The sequence below is a fragment of the Nannospalax galili genome, unplaced genomic scaffold (assembly GCF_000622305.1).
Source record: "Nannospalax galili isolate Female #2095 unplaced genomic scaffold, S.galili_v1.0 scaffold357, whole genome shotgun sequence".
NCBI lineage: Eukaryota > Metazoa > Chordata > Mammalia > Rodentia > Spalacidae > Nannospalax > Nannospalax galili.
The window spans coordinates 1,108,726-1,130,229 of record NW_008340410.1 but is presented as its reverse complement, the minus strand read 5'-3'; the positions used below and the strand labels follow the sequence as shown (position 1 = coordinate 1,130,229).

The following is a 21,504-nucleotide window of genomic DNA, read 5'->3' as shown; positions in this document are numbered from 1 at the left end:
TGGTTAACAGGTAGAATCTGCTTATCTTGTCTTTGGAGATCAGAGGAAAGGCAGGCTGCTTCTCAGCAGAGTTTGTTTCCCTTGACTTCAAAGGTCAAGGTGCTTATCAGCTAAGTTCCCTTTTTCAGGCTCCAAAGTCTGTAGGTCCCTGTTGGGGAGGGGGGAAGCTGCTGCTGTTTGGAACTCTAACATAGACCAGCCTGTCTTTGATCTCCCAGAGATCCTCCTGCCTCTGCCTCCCAAGTGCAGGGATTGAAGGTACGTGCCACCAGGCCAGGCTGAATAGACATTTTAATAAGACCCTTAGATAATTTTGATTCACAGTTAAAGAATCACTAGACTAGCTGATGAAGAGTACGTGGCACTTCTAAGCCACATTACAGTCACACCTGAATAAAGAAATAAGAGCCTGACTCTTACCAGTCATTTTAGGCCAAGAGTAGATGGACCCAAACTCTGCAAACCCATCCTTTCAGGTGTCTTCTGGGAACTGTGTTCCCAAGTCAGGCTTCACTCATTCATTTATTGAAGGACTATCCCCATTATGAATTGGGAAAGAAGAAACTATGCTCCATCCTTATCAGAGAATCCTGCCCTTGGATCCTTAGGACTAGAATATCACACAGGGGATTTCAGACAGACTTCTCAATTCTCTTCTGTTTTCAAAGAGGAAAAACAAGCTGCTTCCAGACCTTAGATATGCTAATCACGCACACCCACATTCACTCACTATCTTGGGTGGAGGGCAAGGTGGGGTCCTGCAGGGCTAAGGCCTGGTGCCCAGGTCACCAGAGGAGCAGTTGGCTCAGTGAATTTGTTTACATTATAACTTTTAGATGCAAGGTTAGGTAAAAGTCATTAGTCCAGATTACCATTCCTAGCAACCTGGAACGAGCACAATGCAGATGATTGAAAGGCATTGTGGGAGATGGCTAAAGTCCCCCAGTCACCACCTGGAGTTGCCATCCATGAGACTCTGTATCCCGGACTTCATAATGACTGTTCTGTACTTTGATTTGAAAATGAACTACAGCTAGATATTTGGCTCCTTAATCCATTGACTGAATCCTTCATTCACCCAGCTGTTTGTAGGTAGGTCATGAAAGCAGGAATTGCTGTGTGTATTTGGAATCTCAAAGACAGTGTGTGTTCCACTGTTGTTTAGTAAATGGATAATTAAATGGGGATTTCATTAATTATTGAATTTATATTTGGAAGCAGAAAAACCTAGATTCGAGCGTTGATCGTACCCATTGTGGTACCTTTACAAAATAATACAAAGCTAATGGACTTCTGTTTTTTATTGGCAGTCTGGGGTGTGTGTGAGTGAGCTGACTGTGAGCAGGTGTGCATATTTAATATTTACTGTCCCTGCAGGAGTTGAAGTGAAGGCATTGAGTCGGAGGCCTTTTTGGTTAGATGGGATATAACATTTGGCTGAACTAAATTTTATATCATTAAAACAAGTTGTCAACATTTGTAACTTGAATTGGGCAAATATGAAATCATTCAATAAAAAGTATATATGAATTGTAACTGAACATATTACTGAGATTAATTCTTTCTGTCAGTTATTGATCAAAATGGAATAAATAATATGATAATGCAGAAGGAAATCTGGGTTTGTTGACAAAAAAAGAAAAATGGTAATTTGTTTTCTTTATAGCTTTGGCTCCAACTTTTGAAATGAATCCCATGAAGAAAAAACTCCTGGCTGCGAAGGGGGGAAGGGTTGTCATTGAATGCAAACCCAAGGCTGCGCCCAAACCCAAGTTTTCATGGAGTAAAGGCACTGAATGGCTTGTCAACAGCAGCAGGTCTGTCAGAAGTGGAGAATGTAATTGAAATAACCTACAGGAAAATGCCATAGATGACATGTTGCCCTGTTGTCCCTATAAATGATTTTGTTTTTCTTCAGAATTTTCTTCATGAAGATACTATAGTTCTAAGGTGCAGAGAAATGCGTGTTCATCTAAAATCAGGCCCTAATTTTTGAATTTTTAATTTCTGAATCATTTAGGAAACGAGCACAGAGTTCAAAGCCACCCAGTAAATAAACAAAGAAAAAGAAAGAAAGTTCTTGCTTAACTGTGTTTTTCCTTAGCAAGGACATTAATAAACGTGTATGTGTAATTTAGGTTTATACTTTTTACCTATTAAATATTTTGGTAGGAAAATGCAATGGTGGTTTTTAAGTATAAATAATGTCTCCTTTTTCTTAAATCAGTAGCTGTCCCTCATTACTCTCAGTGAGAGGATGATTTCTGATATTTGATACCTTCAAACAAGAGAGAAAAGATGACCATTTTCATAGATTTTTATGAAAAAGCCACATTCAGTAATTTCTATGTTTCCTAAAAGTTATATTCACACGAAATACATGTGTAAACATAAATGTGCACTTATGTGTATTGAGTGTAAGAGTTTAAAGGTCAGGTTTGGGAGTGTTAGGAATGGGATATGGGGTTGGGGCAAGGTGGGACTCCATGAGCCAGATCATACATGGCATGGCTTTCTTTGGTAAAGGAGCGTGGCTTAATGTAAAGATGAGCGGAATCTGAATGAAAGCTTAAACAGGGAGAATGAGGTAATTTTGTCCTTTGAAAGAATAATGTGTCAAAAATATAAAAATAAAATTTTGCAATAATCCAACAAAATATGGTTATGGTTATCATTAGTAGTACCAGCTTCAAGGCCTAGAATGAGAAAGTGATATTCTGAAAATACGTAAGTAATGTCCAGAGTAGAATTTGACATTGTGTCCTGTTGCCTTGGGGTGAGAAGATCCCAATGCACATCTGTAATTCGGATGTTCACAAGTGTGAGTGTGTGGTGGGAGGTGCAGGAACAGCAGGACCTTTTCTGAACACATCACTTCTGCAGTTAACATGCTGTGCATTAATGTGTCGGTGTGAACATTACTTTATAATAGATGCAGTATTCACACCCAAATGTGTTTGAATGTTCTAAACTAGTATGTAGGAAAAAAACTACATTTTTGTATCTGCAAAAAACGAATATAAATTCATTGTTAAGATCTAATGACTAATGGATGGAATAATGATAATTTAGCAAAAAAAAATCTTATTCTGGTGAATTGACTATAAAGCTTGTTCCACGAAGCAAAGTGATTCCTATATTGGTTAGAATGTGCTTTGGTTGAAGGGACGCGAGTGCTGCACAGCTCTAAGGGAGGCTGGTAAGGGCACAGGAGGGAGCACTTTGGCCAAAATGCCCGCCAGAGTTTCCTGTCTTCAGGAGGGGGCTTCCTTGCAAAGTCCTCTGGTACTCCGTCGCTGGCTGGGACAAGCTAAAACATATGGCCTTCACAAATCACAGACTGACTGCTTTCCAAGTACAGTGTGTGGGGCATTGGTTAATTCATTCCTTCATGTTTGGAGAAAGAGGCACATTTTTGAACCTTCCATAATAACAAGGAACTAATTTTCTTATATATTTTGATGACTCATTTGTCATTTAAAAACAAAAAGATTCTGAAATTAGTTGTTTTATTTATTTATTTATTTTTGGTCTTTTTGAGACAGGGTCTCCCTGTAGCCCCAGCTGGCCTGGAACTCACTATGTAGACCAGGCTGGCCTTGAACTCACAGAGATCCACCTGCCTCTGCCTCCCGAGTGCTGGGATTAAAGGCATGTGCTACCACGCCTGGCCCCAAAATTAGTTTTAAATTAGAAATAGATAATGAAAGAGAAAAAATGGAAATCCTATTATATATTATTAGCAGAAATTTTCAACGTTTTCTTATATCGAGATGTTTATTAGTAGAGAAATTCTCTTGTCACATTGTCCTTAATAGAGAGCAGATATTTCTGTTTTTGGAAAATCATATTTAAAGTTTTGAAAATGATACATTTAAAGAAAGTGGCAGAGAGAAGGAACAGGAAACCAGTATTGAATGTAAGTGCGAGAGACTGTAAAATAAAACTGAGCTTTTGGTCTCTATGTCTTAGTAAGAAGGCAGACACATTGGGGATGGATTCAGTGGAAAGATTAAGGATTTCCTAAACCCTAATTTGCTACAGAAGTAACTACAAATAAAGATTTAAAAATCTTTCTTCAAAGTTTCTAAAAATCAGTGCATCAGTATCTCTTTAGAGCTGTGGGGTAATAGTCTGTTCTAAGCTGAGTCTTGATACTACACTTCCAGAAAATCTGAACTCATTTCTCTCAGGCCTGTGACCTGTTTGAGCCTGTCCACAGAGGTCTTAAATCTCATTTTATGGTGGGATGTGGAAAGATACTTTCCTCATTAAGCTTCCTGTGTGTTCGTTCATTTAAAAAAAAGGCTTGTTGAATATCTGCTCAAGGATTAATACCTGCTCCATGCACACTTACGTAGCAAGGGATTTTAAAATTAATGAACGAGAGCTGTTGTCACTGTTGGAGTAAACACTACCATTTGGGCTGCTGGTCTTGAATCTCATCTTTACACTTTTATTGGTCCTTTAATGGCGAGGTGATCGACTTTAACAAAGAATCTCACTGCCAGTGGAAGGTTACATGTGTTATGTGCTGGGGACATGGCTATAAACAAAGCAAATTCTCATTTTAAGACGCTCCAATCTAGTGGAAGGGTGCAGCTAACATATTAAGCTGCAGAGGTTCTGCTGAAATATGTATTTGGACAACAAATTTGAAAAGAGGGATGTCAAGATAGCCAATCAATATGTCATGTATCAGGGTGGGCACATGTCATGTGTGCACACATGCAAAACACAATTTGTCTGGCTAGGTACCTGTTGTGTGTGCATGCACACAGAAGCCAAAAGATCATCCTTTACTGATGGTGCCATTGACCAAAAGCCTGAAGGATTCCAGGAGCAAGTTATTAGAGCCTTTTAGAGCAGGGGACTATGGCTTCCACTCTGAAGTGGAAAGTCATTGGACGATTTCGAGCTATTCAATAGCATCACTGAGCCATAGAGTCACTCCTGTCCACCTGACTGGCTCACATGTGTCCACCTTCTTAAAGAGGCAAGAGCATAGTAGGTCTGCTAGAGGACCCTAGCCCTAGTCTTAGCAACGTGAAGAAGTCAGCTTTGCAACACATTGCCAGAGCTGAGGAAGGATATTAGAAACTAAGGCAAGAACATCGCCACTTAAAATGCCTCATCCATCCAAGAAACTGGCATAAAGTGTAGTAATATATGTATGTAATATAATAGGCAACAATAGTGGCTGTTATGAAATTCGTTTTGTGAATTATGTATTTTTAATTTCAATAGAATACTCATATGGGAAGATGGTAGCTTGGAAATCAGTAACATTACAAGGAATGATGGTGGCGTCTATACATGCTTCGCAGAAAACAATAGAGGGAAAGGTAACAGCACCGGAACCCTAGTTATCACAGGTGAGGAGCTGTTTGATATTTGAGTCATGCTGTTTTTCTTTAAGTGATAGTGTTCAGCTTCTATTGTGCTGAACGATAAGTCATTCAAACTAAGTTTATAATGCAATGTATTGATGAGTTTCCATTTCACAAGCCTTCTGGGCAAGTCTCTTCCTTCATAAACTTGTTCCTGGAAGTTGAATGTCCAAAAAAAAAGTCTTGTCTCTTTGCACAGCAGATCAACATATATTGGATTTTAGTCTTTCTGTTTGTTTGCTTTTTGACAGTTTCATACATGTATAGCATGCATTCTGATTATTATAACTGCAGGTAATAGGATTCACAAACGGTAAGATCGTTGATGCCTCCCCCAACCCCTGAAGCCTGTACAGCACCTTCTGGCACTGAGAAAGCTAGCCAGCAGGGAGGAGGCTTCCAGCTCAGTTTCAGTTTGATTTCTCTACACTTTGCAACCAAGCTGTGGAGTATCTTCAGCAATAGGGTCTTATCCGCTAGTTCTGGTTGGAAACTACAAAGAGGGGGAAAAGCCTGTTGTTTGTCAGACCTCTGGGTCCTTTTTGACCAACAGCTCCTAAGGAAGTATCTCATCCCTGGCACTGGGGTTTTGGTTTAGTAACCCTTGGCTTTCAGGAACAGGATTACCCAGAATTGCAGGAGATGTCCCTTTCAACTTTTTAACTACAATTTTTAATTGGTTTACAAGGTAGTGAGTTTCTGTATGGCTTTTTCATAGGTCTGTAGTATTGGTTAGCCCTCATCTTCCCCATTCCACCTCTGAAATTTTCTCTCTTTGCCTTTGTATCACCATGCTATGGCTCCTCCCATAAGATATCCTGTGTCCCAATGGCCCTCTCTAGTTTACTTCTACAGGCACTCCAGGTTAAACCACAAATCTGAAGATTTGAATCTAGGAGCCACATGTGAGAGAAAACACTTGGTATTCATCTTTCTGAGTTTGGCTTAACTTACTACCTATAATTTTTCCTGGTTTTATACATTTACCTGCAAATTTAATTTTTTTATAGCAATATAAAATTCCATTAGGTAAATGGACCACATTTTCGTTACCCATTCATCAGTTGATGAACATCTAGGCTGATTCCATTTTCTAGCTATTGCGTGTAGGGCTGCAGTGACGTTGGATGTGCGTGTCACTCTGTTAGTCCATTTAGATTATGCCCAGGACTGTGTAGGTCACGTGGTCATTCCAGTTCCAGCTTTCTGAGGAACCTCTACACTGATTTCCACAGTGGCTGCCATACTCCCACCAACAGTAGACTAGAGTTCCTCTTTACCCATATCCTTGTCAGAATTTTTTGTCATTTGATTTCTTGCTGGGGTGATATGGGATCTCAGTGTACTTCTGATTTTACATCCCTGACGGTTAACGACATTGAACATTTCTTTTCATGTTTAGCAGAAAACGACATTGAACGTTTCTTTCCGTGTTTTGTCTTTTGAGGATTCTCTTTTCAGATCTATGGCCCGTATTTTGATCGGGCTGATTATTTTCTTGATGTGCAGTTTTTGGTAGTCTTTGTCTATTCTAGACATTAGTCTTCTGTTACAGGTGCAGCTAGCAAAGATTTTCTTTCATTCTATAGGATACCTCATTTCATTGATGGCTTTCTTTGTTGTGCAGAAGCGTTTTAGTTTCATGAGATCCTATTTGTCAATGCTGATCTTATTTCTAGCACTATTGGATCTTATTTTCAGCCCCATTCAAAGTTGTTTCTGGTTTGCATTTGGTTGAGATCTCTTTGGTAATCCTTTCACTTTAACGTAATGCTTATTTTTGATGTGAGATGTGTTTCTTGAAGATTGCAAAATGACAGATCCAGTTTTCTAATCCAGTCTGCTTGCCTGTGCCGTTTTGATTGGGGAGTTGAGACCACTGATATTCCAAGTTATTACTGGAAGATGTGTATTGATTCTTGTTGTTTTGTTGTTTTTGGTGTTTCTTAGCCCTCAGCTGCTTAACCACTGACATAACTTTGCTTACTTTTTCGTTGTAGCCCCTTGGATATGCACACTGCTCTTCAGTCAGAAGTGTTCTTGCTAGTATCTTCTCTCATGGCAGCTTGGTGGTCATAAAAGCCTTTAGCTTGTCTTCATCATGGAAAATTTTTCTTTTCCCTTCAGTTATGACAAGTAGTTTCTCTGGGTCTGGACTGACCACTGTGATCTTCCAGAAGTTGTATGATGTCAGTTCAAGCCCTTTTGACTTTTAAAGTCCTCACTGAAAACAAATCACATCTTACTATGATAGGCCGCATTTATATGTGAGTTGTTTTTCTCTCTTGCAGCTTTTAACATCCTTCCGTTGTTCTGGACATTTAGTGTTTGTTATATGACATGGGATTTCTTTTCTGGTTCTGTCTATTTGGTGTTCTGTGTGCCTTTTTTCTTAAAAATTTTATTTATTATTTTCATTTTTGTGTATGAGTGTACTGCCTTCATGTGTGTAAGTGCACCCATGTCGTGCAATGCCACAGAGGTCAGAAGAGAGTGTCAGATCCCCTGAAACTGGAGTTCCAGTTGTTAGCTGCCATGTGGGTGCTGGGAACTGAACCTGGGTCTTCTGCAAGAGCAGCCAGTGCTCTTAACTGCTGAGCCATCTCTTCAGCCCCCCATGTCCTCTGGTACCTGGATGAACATCTTTCCTTGGATTTGGTATATTTGATAAGTTTTCTACTATGACTTTATTGAAAACAGTTTCTGTGCCTTTGACCTGGATTTCTTCTTTTGTGTTCATGGTTCGAAAGTCTGAACTTCTTATAGCGTTCCAAAGACTCTGCATATTCTATAGTAAGTTTTACAGATTTTTATCTTGTCCTTTACCTAGTGACCCGATTCAGGCACTGGTACTCTGTCTTGTACTTCACCCATTTTATTGGTGAGGCTTAACTGAGCTTTTTACTGGGATTTCTGAATTTTTCAAGTTTTGTTTTAGTTCAGGTTTCCTCAGTAGTTCTATCTCTATTGAGTTCTAGTTTCACATCCTGAGTTACCTTTCTATTTTCTTCAGTTGTTTCTGTTTTCTTGGTCTTCATTTCAGTGTTTCTTCTAACCCTCTCTGGGCTCCTTGAATGTATTCATAACTTTTCTTTTGAATCCCTTGTCTTGAACATCATCTAAGTTGCTCTTACAATGAGATTAACAATTTTTGAAGGACACATGTTATATTGGATTTTTGTGTTGTTTGTATTTTCATAATGGGACCTGTACAGCTGAAGTTAGGTCAACCGAAATTTGAAATGGATGGCTGTCCCACCTTTGCTGGGTCTGCGTTAGGATCTCGTGGCATGTCAGGTTTTAGATCTTCTGGGTGCTGCTTGAAATTTATATTTAGCTTCCTCAGTGCTGAGTCATGATTAGAGTCACAGAGGGGGTTGTAGCTCAGCAAACGCAGCTTTTGACCCCACCAACGGGTGCTCTGTAGAATGAGCAGATTCTCCCCACTGCTCCCCGGAAGTCAAGTTTACAGTACAAGAGACAGGGGGAAGTGAGGGCTAATGGTAGAGCACACGAGTGCTCAGCAGACAAGTGCTCAGAACGCAGTCCCTGAAGGCAACATTGGGGGTCCCCGCAGGAGAGGGGGAGCACCTAAGGCTACCTGTGAAAGGAGCAGGCTCTCCTTGCAGGTCCTAAAGTGGCATTAGGGGTCTCAGAGGAAGAAGGAGGGAAGTGTTACCTTTGGGATGAGCAGGTACCTGGCACAGGTCCTCACATGGTGGCGTTAAGATCCCAGAGAAGAGGGAAAAGGGAAGGCTACCTGTGGGGCAAGCAGGCACTTGGCGAACAGATGTCAGATGTCAGAGTTAGATTCCCAAAACTGAATATTATTCTTTTACAGGATCAGGTAATATGATGTCTCATGTTTTCTTTAACTGTGGTTTATTCTTTTACTTAAAAACATACAGATCCCACACGAATCATATTGGCCCCAATTAATGCTGATATCACTGTTGGAGAAAATGCGACTATGCAATGTGCTGCGTCCTTTGATCCCGCCTTGGATCTCACATTTGTTTGGTCCTTCAATGGCTACGTGATTGATTTTACCAAAGAAAATGTTCATTACCAGAGGAATTTTATGGTATGTGTTGTATGTTTCATCTTATTAACAGCCCAGTGATTCCTGTGTATCGGCATTCAAACTTCTGTTAAGGGCCAGAGGAACAGTTTAGAAGATAAGGGCACTTGCTGCCAAGCCAGAGGGCCTGAGTTTAGTCCCTGGAACCCACATGGGAAGGAGAGAGCTGACTCCCAAACGTTGTTCTCTTACCAGATGTGCCATGACTTGTGCGGTGTATGTGCACACGTGCAAACACACACTTACACAAAACTCAACATAAAAAATAAATATATAATTTAAAACCTCAGTTAATATAATCATATGTTATGTGATTGTATTTTTTCACAAGATTGAAATTCATGCAGAAAAGTTTGTCATAGTTCTCATTATATGAGTTATGATACTCCTGGATCTTTGTAAAAGTCTTAAAGACTGCGGTAGAGACATTAACAAATATTTACTGAACTTTACATTAATTTTCTTCTCTCAGTTACAATGATTCTTATGGTGGTGTGCCCTACAGCTAGTATATTTGGAGATTTCAGTGATTTTTACTTATACTTTAGATGATAAAAACATAGAAATCACAATGACCAGCACAGTAAACTATATTGGTGTAGTAGTAGCATTTTTATCTTTGGAGTAATCAAGAATACAAGAGAATCTTAAGTTCCAGGTCAGCCTGGGCTAGGCAGTAAGACTCTGTCTCCGAAAGAAAAGAAAAAGCGAGAAAACATTACCTTAGAGATCAGCTATTAATATACACAAAAGCTTGAAGTCTCTCAGTGGGATGTTGCAGAGTTTTTCTATCATATAAAGTCTGGATCAGTGTTTATAAACTGTAATAGCATTATACTTTCAAGTTGACCAGTTGCTTTCTTATTATTCACCGAGGGTTTTACGTTTAGAAGGGCAAAGCAGCTTTCCGTTAAGTAAGACTTGCTTTAATTGGATGGGGGCATTTCTTTTCTTGCATTACTGGAGGCTTGCGAACAGCAAATGTGAACCTGTATGCTCCTGCATATTCACTGTTAAGTCCAGCTATTTTCAATTTACTGGGACGAGCTGTGACCAAAAATTAGCAGTGAAATTGGCAATTCAGTTTCTGAAAAAAGCTGTGCTATACTTTAAAAAATAGTGTAATTGATAGAGAAATACAGATTTCAAGATTTGTCCTTTTAAAGTCTGAACCTACTTTATTATGCTTAATATGCATATATGTTTAGGATTAGTGAAATTGACACAAAGCTTTTTCTCAATTTAATAACTCTTCAAATTCTGGAGATTTTTAAGACAAGTAAACCCTAGAGATTTTACTCATATTATGGAAAAGAATAAGTTGAACAGAGATGTTTCTTAAAATCAAAAGCAAAGTTTTGAATTTGTTTAATCTTTTGGTCTTATAAATTGAATAATGTCAAAACTACAGTCTTGGAATATGACAAGCAGAGTTTATAAAGCAGTTATTTACTAGTTACAGTAAAGTCTATATGAATAGATTTGGAGGCATGAATTGGCCTAATTAAGGTGAAACTTCATAGTTAGAACCTATGAATATTGTTGGAAATAGAAGTTACACTGTGCTGCTCGACATAAATGACCCCCATAAGAAGAAATGAAAGAAGGAAATAAAGAAATAGTTGGAATTCTAATCAAGACATGTAAGTTAGATCGTAAATGTGCAAGTGTGTTGCCATATACTGTACACTTGCTCGCTCATCAGATGGTAGCCATGGAGGCTCGGAAGTGGCTGGTCTAGGCTGCAGTGGACATGACTAGTCTAGGCTGGCCAACTCCAGGGTACTGGCTTCAGGCCCCATTCCAGGATTCCTTAACTCGGGGCTCAGCTCCTCCCATAGTCACTGGTGAAATAAGCAACACAGTTGATTAAAATTATCAAGGCTCATTATTAACACTTCAAAGATATACAGATGGGTTCAATTCTTTTTAAAAAATAGTGAGGATATTTATTGTAAAGCAATTTATCAAATTAATTCTCTTATGAACCTACAAAAGTTCTGCAAAGATTTCCATGGTGTCTTAATTCCTTTAAAAGGCAAATTTCAAGGTCAGGCTTCACTGCTACATGAAACAAGTGAAGGCATCAGGTGTGCTTAGCCAGCTTTCAGAAGACAGAATTTCCATCTCATCATGGTTACTGTATTTGTTGGCATGCCCAGTTTCTTAACTGATGTTTTGATGTTTTTCTTAATTCTGAGAGTATTTTAATGGTGGGACAGCGTTGGTTGGCTGAGAACTATCTACTGAGCCTGCACAACACTACAAGCAGGCAGAGTAATAAACACTAGGGTGAATAAAACACTGCCTGGCATGGTGACAGGTGCCTTTAATCTCAGCACTCGGGAGGCAGAGGCAGGCAGATCTCTGTGAATCTTACACTTGTACACATAAAATAAAAATAATAAATAAAATATTTTTTAAAAAGTCGTCTTAGTGGGGCTGGAGAAATGACTCAGTGGTTGAGAGCACTGGCTGCTCTTGCAGAGGACCTGTGTTCAAATCCCAGCACCCACATGGTAGCTAACAACTGTCCATAACTCTAGTTCTAGGGGATCAGACACTCTCTTCTGACCTCCACGGGCACTGTATAGCACAGGTGCACTTACACACATGCAGGCATAGCACTCATACACATAAAATAATGAAAACAAATTTTTTTGAGTCGGGTATGGTGGCCATGCCTTTAGTTACAGCACTCAGGAGGCAGAGGCAGGTAGATCTCTGTGAGTTTGAGGCCAGCCTGGTCTACATAGTGAGGTTCAGGCCAGCTGGGGCTACAGGGAGATCCTGTCTCAAAAATATCAAAGTGAAAAAATAAAAAAAGAAAAAGATTCTTATGAATTCAAAAGGTATCAGAGACACTCTGAGACGGAATATCAAGTGTAAATGTCCTAGGAGCTCCTACAATTACCATTATCATGTTTTAATAAGTGTAATTGTCAAAAATTAACACGAGAAGTCATAACTACTGAAAATTAAAACATTTAAATTTTAATTTAATCAATTTTCATTTCCAATATTGTTTCAAAAATAAGTTAGAGTTAAAAATCAGGCATTGATTTCAGCTTGCTGTTTTCAGTTCTGGCCACTAAATGGCAGTCTTTCATCAGGTTTTGAGTTTCAAAGCCTGAACTAATTTGCAAAAAAACATGAAATTTGCATCTTCTCATATCCTTGGATACATTGTGAGATTACGGGTGATGCTGAATTTTACTATAATTCTTTTCTCTATAAAGTCACATAATTATCGAGAAAAAGTGACAATACATTCGTTTGCTCATCTGCATTTCTTTTAAGTGTTTCTGGTGAGCAGCAAAACAAACGTAGAAATAACACTGCCCTTAAATTAATGGTCACACTTTATGTAAAATTCTTGTGGATTAAATTACTCTATGTAGTGAAACTTTTAATTTTAAGACTGTGATTACATGTTTAATACTAACATACAAAAATTTTAAAAACATTATTTATTCTCTCATTTATTTAGTTAAAAACTCACTGAACACTATGTTGTGGCATAATAAATGGTATAATAAATATGATAATGGCTAGTAAATATTGCATTTGTTCTTGGACAAAATACATATATAAATAAAAATTAATAGACGGGTTAACACAAATCTATTAAAGTATTTTATCTACATTATTTTATTCTTCTAAACTTTGTGATAAATAATTGGACATTTTTCATGTCTCGATTATAAAAGAACTTCTGTTTTTATTTTCTAGTTCAGTATGTATTTGCTCTTTTTAATATGAAACTAAACATATTTATAATTTAATGTATAACCACTCTTTTCCTAGAAAAGTCTTTTGATCATCCATGAAGGTTATAGATGTATGCATATACATGTGTGCATACACACTATATATAGAGTCATATATGTTTCATTTTATTGCTTGTTCATGGTGGAAAATTATTGGCAGAAATTACTTTTTCAATAGCTGCTTAGTTGTTTTAAAATTTATTTATGTTTGCGTATGCATGTGTGTGGGTACAGTCATGCAATGGCACACATGTAGAGGTCGGAAGACTCTGAGGAGTCGGCTCCCACCTCCACCTCATTGAGGCAGGGTCTTTCTGGTTTTTGTTGCTTCCCAGCAGGGTCCAGGCTAGCTGGACAGGGAGCTTGCTGCCTATTCTCCTGTCTCTGCCTACCATCTCCATCCAGTAGGAGAGCGTGGATTATGACTCATGACGCTATGTCCAGTGTTTTACATGGGTTTTAGGGATCAAACTGGGGCAATAAAGTTTGTATGGCTAGTGCTTTTAACCACTGAAGAAGCGCTCTGCCTCAATTTGACAAGCACTTTTGATCATTTTCTCTTAACTGTTGGGCAGCATTCTCCTGGTCAGAGTAACTATCTTGGTTAAGCACACAGGTTTCACGCACTTTCCAATTCTGGTAATTGCTATTCCTGATCTCTTTATTACAATGTTCAAAGTACAGTCTAGCAAGAAGTTACCTCAGGTTTGATATGTCACGATAAAACATGCTGACTAAAAACAACTTGGAGAGAAAGGGGTTTATTGCATCTTACATTTCCAAGTGACAGTCCATCTTTGAGAGAAGCCAGTCAGGAAGTACAAAACACGAAGAAACTCTACTTTCCAGATTGTTCCCAGGCCTGTGCTCAGCCTGCTTTCTTACATAACTCAGGACCACCTGCCCAGGGGTCACCAGCACAACTGGCTCCACAGTCTCCATATCTGTCTCACAGACATGTCCACAGATCAACTGATAGAGGAAATTCCCCAGTTGAGTTCCCTCTTCCCAGATGTGTCAAGTTGACAACCAAAGCCAACCACAGAAGCATCTGAGCTGCCTGGAGGCTCTGCCCAACCTCACATGGCACTGGGCTCCATTTTTTTACCCTTTATTCTGTGTCCCAGAGCCAGTCATTAGAACTTGCCAGGCATCAGCCTTCCTCCCTGTAAAGTGGTCCTTATTATTCACTTCTGTTGTCTTTCTTACAAAGCAGACTACTTCATAGTACTTTTGTGAAGATTAAATGAGAGAATGTTTACAAAGTGTTTGGTACAGGATCTAGCACACTCTGGGTGGTTACTTTTGATGAATTTTATAAAAGAGCAATTGTTTCCCACTGGAAACTCCAGACGCTCTTGCTAGGTAGATTTTTTTTCAAGATCTCATTTTCACAGTTTAATTCTTTCGCTGATCACTTTACTGGACACCGAAGTTTGAGATCAAAATGTTCTAGGTATTTCGTGGCTGAGGCTCACAGTTCTTGAATGCTGTTTGGTCAGCACAGGGTTAAATGTTTTCCATGTATTGATTGGCCCCAGTAGTAGTCTTCACTGCAGATAGTATTGTGGATTTCTCAGTTCCTGAGGTGTGGAAGCTGAGCATTAGAAAGTCTGAATAAACACAGAGAAACCAGCTGAAGGAATTAGATGTCCCACTGTGGCCGTGTGCTTGTCATGGCCTCTGGTTGTGATCTAATACTAGTGTCTGTGTCTGTTTCAACAGTTCCTCACGTTGGAAGCACCACAAGACAGTGCCGTTGAACTCACATTTTATTCTAATATTTTGCTTAATGATCCTTTCACATTCGCTCACATTACCCGAATGACTTCAGTCTTCTACACTGTTAGTGGCGCTGCAGTACGAGGCAAACCAGCCTGTGGAGTATCAGGGGTGTTTGAGCTGGGTTTTCCTCTTGTTGTGGTAAAACATTGACCTAAGGCAACTCGAGGGAGGACAGGGTTTATTTAAGCTTACACATTGCAATCCTTCATCAGGGGAAGCCAAAGTAGGAGCTCAAGGCAGAGTGCGCAGAGAAACACCGTTCACTGGGCTCCCCGGGCTTGTTCAGCTGCCTTTATTATGCAGCCGAGGAGGCTTACCTGCTCAGGGGTGGTACTGCCCACAGTAGACTAGGCCCTCCTACATCAACTAGAAGATAAGAAAACGCCTCATAGACATAGCCACGGGCCAATCCAGTATAGGAAATTCCTCAATTTAGGTTCTTGTCATGTTGACACTAAACTGACCAGCACAAGGTATAAATGTAAAGCCCATGGCAATAGTATAAATGTAAAGCCCATGGTATAGTCTTCCACTTGTGTGTTTGCAGGTGTGAGGATTTGCCTTAATTTTGATGGTCTAGACAGCACTGTACTGGTAATAAGAACAGCTTTCTTCCCCTAAAGCTGTTTTCTTTTCTTTAAAAGAAAGTGTTAATTATACTAAATATGTCATATAAAGTGTTTGGATTTGAGAAATGTATTTTTCATACTACAGCATACTATGATCCTGAGTGAAAATTTTGCTTCTGGACAAGGAAAAAAGAGAAAGAGAAGCAGTAAAAGTTAAACAGAAATCATTTGAAAGTTTTCCCTTTTCTAAAGCTCACCGGCGGCTCCCTGTTCACTGTTGCACACAAAATGAAGACTGTCTAGAGGGAAGCAGCTGGGAGGAAGCAGAGGGGGCAAAATCATCCTGAGGAAGGCTAGGACTAAGTTACAGGTGAGGGAACCAGAGTAGATGAGGCAGCAAGTGAGGTGGACGCAGTTAGTTCACAGAAGGGTAAGCATGATGTTTCCCACAGCCCAACCTCACACCCACCCACTACCTCACATACCAACTCATAGCTACACATGACAGCTGCACTTTATTTGCTATTTCCCACTAAACACATAGGAAAGCATCTAGTTTATTGTTGGAAACTGAAATCACAAAATGGAGACTATGCCAGGAAGTTGCTGCTCAGCACGGCAGCCTAGTCAAGTCCTACAGTCACTGGTGGCAATGTAAGGCAGATAGACTTAAGCACACATAACGAGTCCTTGTTCTGCTGTGTGTGTGCACATGTATATGTGTAGGTATGGGTGTGCTTGTGTGAGTGCAGGTATATGTGTGTGTGTGGAGAGCTGATGATGATGTTGCACACTGTTCTTCAGGTACTGTCTGCCATTTTTAGTTTACTTGAGGCAGGGTTTCTCAATGGCCTGGTGCTCGCCAAGTAGGATTGGCTGAGAAGAGAGCAAGCTCCAGGCTCGATCTTCCAAGTGTGGGGGTTGAAAGTATGTACCGCAGTGCTTGTTGTATTTCTGAGGTGGAAACTCAAGTCCTCGTGCTTACAAATCAAGCACTTTGATATATTTCTAGTCCCAGCCCTTAACCTTTAGACATGTTAGCTTTGACAGTTCTCATAAAGTTCATCCAAACTCAAGAATGTATTTTCACATAGAAATATTCATATAATTTAAGTTTTTCAGTTTGTTTCTAAATATATAGGGTTCTGCTATTGTTTTGTCATTGACACATACATGACCTTTAGTCATTTAATGGTCAATCTAAGCCTCCAGCTAGCATGTGTCATACGAGGAGGCAAGGCTACATCAGGTGTTTCAAAAACAGTATTTAAAATTTTTTAGCAGGGTCAGTGAGATGGCGTATTGGGTAAAGGGTGCTTACTGCCAAGCCCGATGACCTGAGTTTGATTCCCCGGACCCACATGGTAGAACTTAATCCCATAAGTTGTACTCTGACTTTCATTGGAGTTTGGTGGCACATGTGCACCCTAACATGCACACACACACACACACACACACACACACACACACAGAGACAAAGAAATGTACAAGAAAAAATAAAACTATAAAAGAGATTTTAGCAGCATAGTCACTTTTACAAGAAAATAATTCAGAACCCCAATATGTAAAGGAAGATAGTGAAATTGCTCTTTCTGAAGTGTGTGTGTGTGTGTGTGTGTGTGTGTGTGTGTGTGTGTGCACTGCATGCACACAGACATTACTGCATGATCAAGAGCCTGATTTCAAGCTCCCCAGTCTTTCCTCCCTTCTACCAACCAGACGTGGAGATTCTGAGATACACATTAAGTAGTGTTCAAGTTTTCTTTCAACTCTGTAAATAGCTACAAAACTCAAGGCATCATCATTTTTTTCCCTCCTTCCAATTATTTAACGGAGTTCTCAAACAAAATTTCCATGTTGTGTTTTATACAGGGGCCAGTTGGTCAAAATTGAAACCTTCAGTCTACTATTTATCAGTATTTCCAGGCAACTCCTGAATATTCTGAACAGCTTCCCTTATATATTTGAGTTTTTATATGTTTGATAACATGCCTTAATAAACTTTAAAAATACTCATAAATTTAGATCCCAATAATCATAAGGATGCATTACTAAAAATAACACCAGTTTGAATATCTGATAGTAGAGAATTAGTGTTTTGTGTGAAAATATGGTTTGTGATTATCAAGGAGAATGCCCTCTTCTGAGAGCCAAGGTGCGGCCACAGTGCCTGAGGGGCTGGGTCGCCTACACCAGGATGCGTTGCCGAGGACTCTGCACTGCTCAGAGAGATGGCAGACAAGAGGAAAGATGTTGCTGTCCACTGGACAGTTCAGGGAAGCAGTGATGGCAGAGAGGGTACGAGGCATGAATCAGTTGGTTGGTGTACATTGAATGTTATACGTTTAAAAAGGAAAACCATTTAATGGAGAAAATTGTAACAATATTTGAGATGTTTCAATTCTTATAAAACTAAGAGCTTATATCGCATTCTCTAATATGAAAAGCACTGCTTTGGAAACATTTAAAATTCTACCTATCTCATAAGCTTATTACTAAGTGTCTCTGTGCAGTTTCAAAGCTCCATTTGTCTTGGCACTTCCTTCTGAGCACTTACTAGTAGAAGAGATGGTACCAATGCGGAGTCTTCGCAGACACATTCTGTGACCTTTCTGTAGTGGCCACTTCTCTAACAAGACAGCAGGAAAGTCTTGCTTAACGTACTTCATCAAATAGATTTCATGATTTTGCTCATGTTTACCAAATACATGCTTTGAAAGATATGTCCTCCTTCAGCCTTTGGAACTTCCTGTTAACTCTCAACTTCAAAGGAACAGAACACGTCATGTGTTTAGCAGGTAGCACAACTGTTTGTTCTTTATGGTTGACGCAATTCCTTAGGACAACTTATTAGTATTCTAATTTTTGCTTCACTTATTGCAACAATTATTTTTCAGTTAGTGTATGAGGGAGCAGGCAGCAAGGGGTGGGCATTTATATCTTGAATGTCTTTTGACTTCAACTTGGGAGAATTCTTGGCAGTGAACCGCACATACACTCTGGAATAGCCCTGAGCTTTGCGAGCACAGTTTCCAGGATATGATTCAACTCGCCTCATACGAAGGGAAGAATTTTGTAATTCAGCCAAGCTGTGGCTTTCAGTGAAACTACAGTGAGCATTCGTGTCTAATTTGTGGCTAGAATGTGCTGAGGCCCATGATCTTTGCTTGGCTTTGTATGCGTTCTGTCCAGCACTGAGAACCTCAGCTTCTCCTAAGCTATGGAAAGTGTTAGCAGTTGCCTTTGTAAAAACATCAGAAGATATCCTATACAGACGCTATATGAGGAAGGATATGTGTATTTCCCCTCTGATTTCTTTCTGTGGAGTTTCAGCACCATCTTTCACCAAATATAGAACAAGTGAGACTAAGTCTTGATGTTCTTATAACTTTTTTGCAAAAGCCTATCACCAACGTACAAAAATAATCTAATATTTGGGACAGAGCTGATTCTAATCTGGCTTAGCTTTGTGCTCCTAGGATGCTTTGATTAAAAAAGTTGTAGAAGAATTCAATGAGTTTAAAATCAATATAGTATTTAAGACATAAAATAGCTTGTTTTTATTATTTGTTATAAGATTAAAAGAAAGTTGATCACTCTGTCCAAGCTAAAATAAATGGATATCTAAACAGCATTTTATTTCAAAGTGGGACTACAGGAGCAGGGACTAGCCTTCCATCAAAGAAATGAAAATTAGACAATGCCACAACTTTTTTGGTTTTTAATATGATTTGCCCTCGATTTTCTTATTGTGTTGTTGATAAGAAAGTACTTCAAACTGCAGAACTTTTTAATTCCTGAGGTTAGTGGAATTTTAGCAACAGGGCTGTCTTCCATTGTTTAGTTGTTTGGCTGGGGACTAGATCTGGAGCTTGGGTGTGCAGAGCACATGCTCTATCCCTGAGAGACAGAAAATGGGACCTTTATCCATTTAGACATCGGAAGCAAGCAAAGTTCTGAGCTCACTTGTAGAAAGAATCTCATAAACCAAGTGCTTTTCATTTGTGTAAACATTTTTCTCAAATATAATTGTATTTGTGTGCCATGGTCACGTGAAAAGATTTTACTTGATATATATATATTTGTCTTTTTGAGACAGGGTCTCCTTGTAGCCCCAGCTGTCCTGGAACTCATTATGTAGACCAGACTGGCCTCAAACTCACAAAGATCCACCTGCCTCTGGCCCCCAAGTGCTGGGATTAAAGGCGTGTGCCACCACTCCTGGCCCTTGATATATTTTTTTATAGTTACTGTCACATGAGTTTCTAAAGATGTCATAGGACATACAACAATCTGCGTTATGAATGAGGGTATTTTTTTCATTTACTCTAGTATTTTTTAATTTTCAGAATTTTATGTTATGTACATTAAACATTTTTAAGTACAATTTTAAATAATAAAATTGCATTTCTTTATCTTTTCCTGGATGAATTCTATGTAGTATGGCATGACAGGTAGATGAGCTGCAAAGTCTGGCACAGACCCCAAGAGAACATCCTCTCTTCTGACAACAACTGCAAAGTTCAGGAAGTGGCCCAAATCATGCTTTACCTTGAAGAGAAGATTCTCACAGAAGTCACCGACACTGTTTTAGCCATGGTTACAGTTTCTCACAGGCAAAGGGTACAGGTTAAAATCGGTCAAGAGAGCTCCATGGGGCAAGTGGAGGCGCAGTGTCTAGCACAGAGCCTGTCTTGGCTTCTCACCATGTGATCAAAACACGTTATCATCTTCATTGTGTGTCAGTACACACAAGGCGTTGCCTAGGAACCTGTGTCCAGTGTTTACATTAGGGCTTTATCACCTAGGCATGACTGATGAGCTGTTTGCCCACATGGTTAGTCAGTTTCAAGGTTCACTCTTACCACCTTCCTCAGGGCCCCTCCTCTAAGACTCTAAGATGTAGCTGGTTCCCAGCCTAAATCACACTGTGCAATCATCTGGTATCAGCCACCCAGATGCCATGGCAGCTTACTTCTCTAAGATGATACAAGTGCTACTGTGCTGCATGCTAAGCAACATGATTAGACCAGGCACTATGACTCAACAGCCAAGTCAAAGGAAGATGTTAGCAGTTACCTTCTAGCTGCTGAGCGCAAAGGCCAAACCTGCCTTTGGTCACAAATTCATTATTCGAATGGGTTGAAATACTCAGAGATTTCCATTTTATGCTAAATATACTTTTTTTCCACAAATGAACACTTTTTTTCCCTGAAAGTTTTGCATATTCTCAAGAAACTACTATATAAATAATTCAAAATATATACATGTGCAGTTGGTATGAAGGACATAGATGACAATAGTTGCTTTCAATTTAGCTTTTTTTATCTTATAATATCCTTATCTGATCTAAAATGATCACCCCTATCCTGTGAAATTTATAAAAAGAATATGTTTAATAAAAATACTATTAAATACTAATAAAGATACTATTAAGTAATATGCATTGATAAATTTATTAAATATTTGTCGACTTCCTGTATGGCAGTTATTAAGTATATTGCAATGAAGTAGTGTTTCTTTAACCACAATTGTGGTGTGTGCTATGATCATTCTTCTGTATACTGGGTCTTTAACAAGACACAGACCTTCGTGTAGCTTGTATTTTGTTGACAAGATCCACTTAAATAGAATGCTCTCTTTCGATGGTTCTGCAAACTTTCAGTATCTTTGTAAGGTGAATGCTGGCACATCTTGAACTTGGTCAATTTATTCAGCTTTGAGAAACCAACTGTCTCAACCATAAAGCATTTATTTGCTCACATTGAGAGTAAACATTGCCATCCTTAGGCACTGACATTTTTCTTTAAACGGTAACAATAAGTTAGTTCATCCCTTGGTTTTCTCTTAGTGTTGTTCTCTGAGAGATGCTAGAGTTCCAGAGGCCTGAAGTTTAGTGTCTTTATTTT

At 39.2% G+C, this 21,504-nt stretch overlaps 1 protein-coding gene across 3 annotated transcripts in view; it reads left to right on the top strand.

The window, feature by feature from the left end:
* Cntn1 (contactin 1) overlaps positions 1 to 21,504 on the top strand; it is a 367,258-nt gene that overhangs the window by 241,684 nt on the left and 104,070 nt on the right. For all 3 annotated transcript variants that reach the window (XM_008835443.2, XM_008835444.3, XM_008835442.3), the window contains 3 exons: positions 1,667 to 1,817; positions 5,248 to 5,375; positions 9,299 to 9,474. In XM_008835443.2, coding sequence (XP_008833665.1) covers positions 1,667 to 1,817; positions 5,248 to 5,375; positions 9,299 to 9,474 — 455 coding nt within the window. The remainder of the gene's footprint in view (positions 1 to 1,666; positions 1,818 to 5,247; positions 5,376 to 9,298; positions 9,475 to 21,504) is intronic.